A 5,949-nucleotide genomic window follows, 5' to 3' on the forward strand; every position below is an offset into this window, starting at 1 on the left:
ACACACACACACACACACACACACACACACACATACGCATGGAGCCCATGCCATGCACACGTTTTTTCCTGTATTATTTAATGGTGTATACTTTGTATAGTGGGTTCGGTTGTACAAACAGTGGATTCCTAGAATGCTTCTTACACTCCTCCTCCTCTCGTGCAACGAAGACCGACTGAGACAGGAGGACGAGAGGGGGAAGAGGAAGGCACGGCGCAACGCTGTGTGTGTGCAGAGAGAAAACGAACAAATTTAACCCATTTAGACCTGAGGACGATTCTACAAAATGTCTTCTAAATCCTGACAGTTTTCTGTCAGTGGTTCTCAAACTATTTCATGTCAAGGACCCCTAGGAATTACATGTATTTGGCCGCCGACCCCCATCTGAAAATATGTTGTTCCAGGGACCCTCCAGACGCAAAGTTTTGAGTTAAAAACGTTCACTCTGAAAGAATATAATATTCAAAGATTTGTGCCACATTTTAACGATTTTTCAAAAATGGAAGACCTACAAGCTCATAGCGCGGCACTCGGTGCCGCGCTATGAGCTTGTAGGTCTTCCATTTTTCAATAGCTAAAGTATAACATAATGCTTTAAACACCAAAAGGGGTTCCCGCCTAAGATGGGTTAAGAAAGAACGACAGAGTGAGAGAGGCGCGAGAACAAAAAGTGAGCGAACGCGATACCCGTGATATCCGCACGCCGCGAGAGAGGGGTATGAATAACGGACAGCGGGACAGTGAAAGGGATACCTCGAAAGAGAGGGGGGGGGGGGGGGGCAGATGGAGGTGAAGGATCCAGAGACAGGCCTTCAGTGAGTGAAGGGCAGTGATTCGATGTGAAGCCCTATCAGTCTGGGTGACGGGCCGCTTCCCCTGTCCAGGAAAGGAAGATCGATCCAAGGTGTGTGTGCGTGCGTTTATACGTGTGTGTGTGTGTGTGTCGTGTGTGTGTTTTCTCTCCCAGCATGCCTAGCGGTGGCAGCGGTCTATAGTCGAGCCCCTTGAACTCCCACAGCCACTTCTACATTCACATACCATGTCCCAAACACGGTCTATTTGTTAGTTTATTGGTGTCCCTATAGCCTGAGCTAACGCTAGACATTTCTGGCCTAGATGGGAGGGCCGCGGCTCAGATTTACGCACACCCTGATTGGTTCACCGATCTGTCCGTCAGCCCCGGCCTCTCCTCCCCCCCAGTGCAGCACTGTTATTGTGTCGACCAGAAGCAGAAACCACTGGTTGCTGGAGTATACCATTCTAACGGACTGTCAAAGTTATTTCCACAGAGTGTGGAGACGGTGTGGTGGGTTCTTCAGCCATTCTCCTCATTTTCCTCGCATAGCCTCGTTTGAAGTTCCACTGGTAATGATTTCCTCACGGTGTTATTTTGAGGGGTGCACACACCGCTCAGAGCCCTGACGTCACATCATTTGAAGCGACGCCTACGCGGAAGGGTTGACTCCCACGTTTAGGCCAGTGCAGCCCATGCGTAAATCCAGGCTTTCATTTTTCGCGCAGACGAAATGAAAGCCTGGGTATCGAGGCTAGTGTCCCTATAACTAGACATAGAAATTGTCTCTTTTACCAAAGATGTCAAGAGAACAGCAGTAATGTCGCTTGGAATTTATTACTGCACAAAAACCAGGTGGTAGTGTTCCCAAACAGACAAACATCCGATGTATAATAATGCAAAAAAAAACACTCATTTATCAATAGCCTTAAATGCACTACATTTACAATGTTTTGGTTTGGTTTTCGAACACATTAAGAATGGATTTATATACCGGTAGGTTTGCAATGTTTTCAAGTGTCAACTCTTCCTCAGGCAATTGGAATTCAGTCCGTGTAGCAGAGTATAAGCCGAATATCTCCAATAGCCATTATGGATTCCCCTTTGGATAAGCGGTATGTTTGGTTTTCCATTATGGTAAAACCCATGTTTGATTTTTCGTGGCGATATTTAGGCACTCGTCCGGGATCAGATTTCATAGAGGTGTCAACTTAACCCATTCTGTACGGGAACCCCTTTTGGTGTTTTAAGCATTGTGCCATGCTTTAGCTGTTGAAAAATAGCAGATCTACAAGCTCATAGTGCGGCACCGAGTGCCGCGCTACGAGCTTGTAGGTCTGCTATTTTTGAAAAATCGTGAAAATGTGGCACAAATCTTTGAATATATATCCTTTCACAGTGAACAGTTTTAACTCAGAGCTTTGCTTCTGGGTGGTCACTGGAACTACATATTTTCAGATGGGGGGTCGGCGGCCAATTACGTATATTTTTGGGGGTCCTTGACATGAAAATGTTTGAGAACCACTGACATAGAAACATGGGTTTTTCAGAAAACTGTCAGGATTTAGAATCTTTTGTAGAATCGTCCTCTGGTCTAAATGAGCAGTACAGTAGCAGAACGTATCACTTTGACAAAGGGGGATTCACCTTATGATGAATGGGAAAATGCTTTTGGGAGACCTGGGATCAAATCCAAGTTGTTTAGGAGGAATTAAGTTTGTTGTGGCTGAAGTTGTGGCACCTTCCATGATTCCATAATGACAGAAGACAGAAAAGAGGAACATTTCAACGAAATCCACCACCGTTGATTCAATCCAAGAGACTGTATTTTTAGAGAACAAAGATATGATTCATAAAATGTCTTTTGAGTCATCAGTGGAAACCATGTCTTATAGATGAGTGTGCATGTGTTGGCTTTCTGTGATGTTGTTGTGGTCGTGGTCGTGTGCAGAACCACAGACATCTTTATGTGACGTTGTCGTGGTCGTGTGCAGAACCACAGACATCTTTCTGTGACGTTGTTGTGGTCGTGGTCGTGTGCAGAACCACAGACATCTTTCTGTGATGTTGTTGTGGTCGTGGTCGTGTGCAGCACCACATACATCTTTCTGTGACGTTGTTGTGGTCGTGGTCGTGTGCAGCACCACAGACATCTTTCTGTGACGTTGTTGTGGTCATGGTCGTGTGCAGCACCACAGACATCTTCACGTGAAACGGTCTAGCTTTCCGGCACTACGACGAGGGTTTTGTGATCGTGAGAAGAGCTTTATGTCATCCATGCAGAAAAGAAAACCGTCAGCCCCTAGTTGAGCTGTACTATGATGTGCACTGCATGCTCAAATATATAGCTTATTTCTCCCCCTGCTTAAAGCATTTTGACCTGAGATCAGATTCTAAAAATGTCTTCTACATCCTGACAGTTTTCTGAAAAAGCTATGTTTCTATGTCAGTCGTTCTTCGATTTTTCAAAAATAGCAGACCTACGAGCTTGTAGATCTGCTATTTGTCAATGGCTAAAGCATAACATAATGCTAACACCAAAAGGGGTTCCCGCCCAGAATGAGTTAGAGCATTTAAGTCTACAAATAGTTTGAGAGCCTCTTCAGGACTCTGTTCATGCGTTAGTGGCGGCTGGCTGCTTGGATGACTCACTCTCGCCGTCCTATATCAGGGCACCCTGTGTTCAAACTAACGGGCAGAAGGTGCTTTGCTTTGCTTTCTTTTTGTCACAGACTATACTTTTTGGTCCCTGCTGCAGATGGAAAAATATTCAGTATTTTGGGTCCCTTTTTATAAGAACAAGAGCTAATTGTGTGAAGTTCTTGTATTGACCTTTTTGGACACAAACCATTTTTTTGTCTCCTTACATTCGGCAGGCAGTATGCCTGGCTGGCTTTGGGTCTGAAAGCTGTCACCTTTCATTTGTTTGATTTCGTGAAACTTGAGGAGAAAGAAGGGGGTGTTTCTGTACTAGCAATTTGGTTTTGGCCATGCACTGATTCACAACTCATTCAGTATAACATGATCTTGGAATTAATTTAAATTTATCTTCACCACTTCTTGTGATGAAGCTATACACACAATATTTAGTTTAGTTGCAGTCCTATAAAAGACAGGGCTGTGTCTGCTGCAGATGACCCGTCAACATGATTATTACAATGCGTTTGTTTTGGAAATCATTAATCCATTCTGGGCGGGAACCCCTTTTGGTGTTTTAAAGCATTATGTTATGCTTTAGCTATTGAAAAATAGCAGATCTACAAGCTCATAGCGCGGCACCGAGTGCCGCGCTACGAGCTTGTAGATCTGCTATTTTTTAAAAATCGTGAAAATGACGCACAAATCTTTGAATATATTCTTTCAGAGCGAATGTTTTTAACTCAAATCTTTGCTTCTGGAGGGGTTCCTGGAACAACATATTTTCAGATGGGGGTCGGTGGCCAAATACATATATTTTTGGGGTCCTTGACATGAAAATGTTTGAGAACGACTGACATAGAAAACATGAGGTTTTTCAGAAAACTGTCAGGATTTAGAAGACATTTGTAGAATCGTTCCCAGGTCAAAATGGGTTAAGGGATATCCATCTTGAATAAAAATGGACACGTATTTTGGCCATGATTGGCCTGGCTGCTGACCTTATGAACTCAACAGTTTTATAAATAATCTCATTTTAATCAGCTTTTTGCCCCAGAAGACCATTTCCGGGAAACTCTCTTTTAGGGCACGAGTGTGTTAGTGTTATGTAATGTCTGAATAGGTGGTTTAGGCTTAGAGGGATTTTGGGGCATTGGATGCGTGTCATCAAGTGTTTTTTATCCATCGCACTTAGTTCTGTTATCGTATGAATGTGGGTGATGTTTAGCTTGCTATAGCAAAAGAAGCCAAGAGAATTGATGGCTAGCTAAAATGAAAGCAATAGAATACACCCGCACACTGTGTATTTGCTCGGTACATGAGTATTTTCTTATTTAATGAAGCAACGTTTCGGTCTCTCCGGACATTTCATCAGGCAACGTCAGGCAACGAAACGTTGCTTCATTAAATAAGAAAATACTGCATGTACAGAGCAAATACACAGTGTGCGGGTGTATTCTATTGCTTTCATTGGTGTCCACTGGCCTACGCACCTGTGCATACGCTAGGGCATTAAGCAACTAGTTGACTAGTTTACTAGTCGACTAGTAAATCCACTAGTCGACCTTGTTGGTACTAGTTGACTAGTTCATAAGAAAAAAAAAAAGTTTATTTTTTCCCCGATTTTGTAGGCCTCAAGATCAGGTAGATTATAGTTATAGTCACCATGTACACAGTTTTTCAATGTACAAATATTTATTTCCCCCAAAAAAATGAAAAAGAAAAGTTTATTTTTTTAATCTATTTAATTTTTTTACATAATAGGTAGTTAAACAACTAGTCGACTAGTAAACTAGGCAACTAGTCAACTAGTAAAAATGACTAGAAGTGAATGCCCTAGTGCATACGCCTGATTTCTAGGTGTGCGAAAGCTTTCTCCTACAATGGCTATAGCTAAAATAAAAGGGCACATGATTAGTATTCCAGGTGAGAATGGTTCTGGGAGTCCTTTGAGATGGACTTTGAGAGTCGTCCACATCGACGATAGAAAGAAAGATTTCTTATACGTTGCTTTCCCAGCCTTTCCTTCCTTCCTGTATCATTCCATGTGTTGTTGATGTGTGTGGTATACAATTGTTTCGATTCGAGCCTTTTGCATGTGCACTTTCTTTTGAAGTATATTCCTTTTTTTTATACTCATAGATGTCATATCCACTGTGTTGTTTTGCAACTCGCATGACATGTGAGGGGCTTGTGAAGTCCTCTGTGTCTGCCTGCTACTGTCACGCACACGTGCAGCACATACACAAACAACAACCGGAGAGAGCTCAGAGCAGGCAGGAGAGAAATCTGCTGTGATAACGTGCTCACAAAGTCACGGTGCAGGATAAGCACCATGCTCACTGCAGTAGCAACCCCCTGCCTGGCTCTATGAGCAGCAAGCACACACCGCTCGATACAGAAGTCAAGGTAAAAGATAATGCGTTTATTTAGTAATCAGCAAATAGCTTTTATGCTGTGGGTAAGTGGTGAGGCCTGAGCGGAGCCTGATAAGATCATTTGCTTTCAGGTGTTTCCCT

General features: G+C 43.1%; 1 protein-coding gene across 1 annotated transcript in view; it reads left to right on the forward strand.

The window, feature by feature from the left end:
• Positions 1-5,949, forward strand: part of ppargc1a (peroxisome proliferator-activated receptor gamma, coactivator 1 alpha) — a 53,641-nt gene that overhangs the window by 16,459 nt on the left and 31,233 nt on the right. The window contains exon 4 of the mRNA XM_079490634.1: positions 171-223. Within this exon, the coding sequence (XP_079346760.1) occupies positions 171-223 (53 nt within the window). The remainder of the gene's footprint in view (positions 1-170; positions 224-5,949) is intronic.

Source organism: Electrona antarctica (genome assembly GCF_951216825.1).
Source record: "Electrona antarctica genome assembly, chromosome: 21".
In the NCBI taxonomy this organism is placed as follows: domain Eukaryota; kingdom Metazoa; phylum Chordata; class Actinopteri; order Myctophiformes; family Myctophidae; genus Electrona; species Electrona antarctica.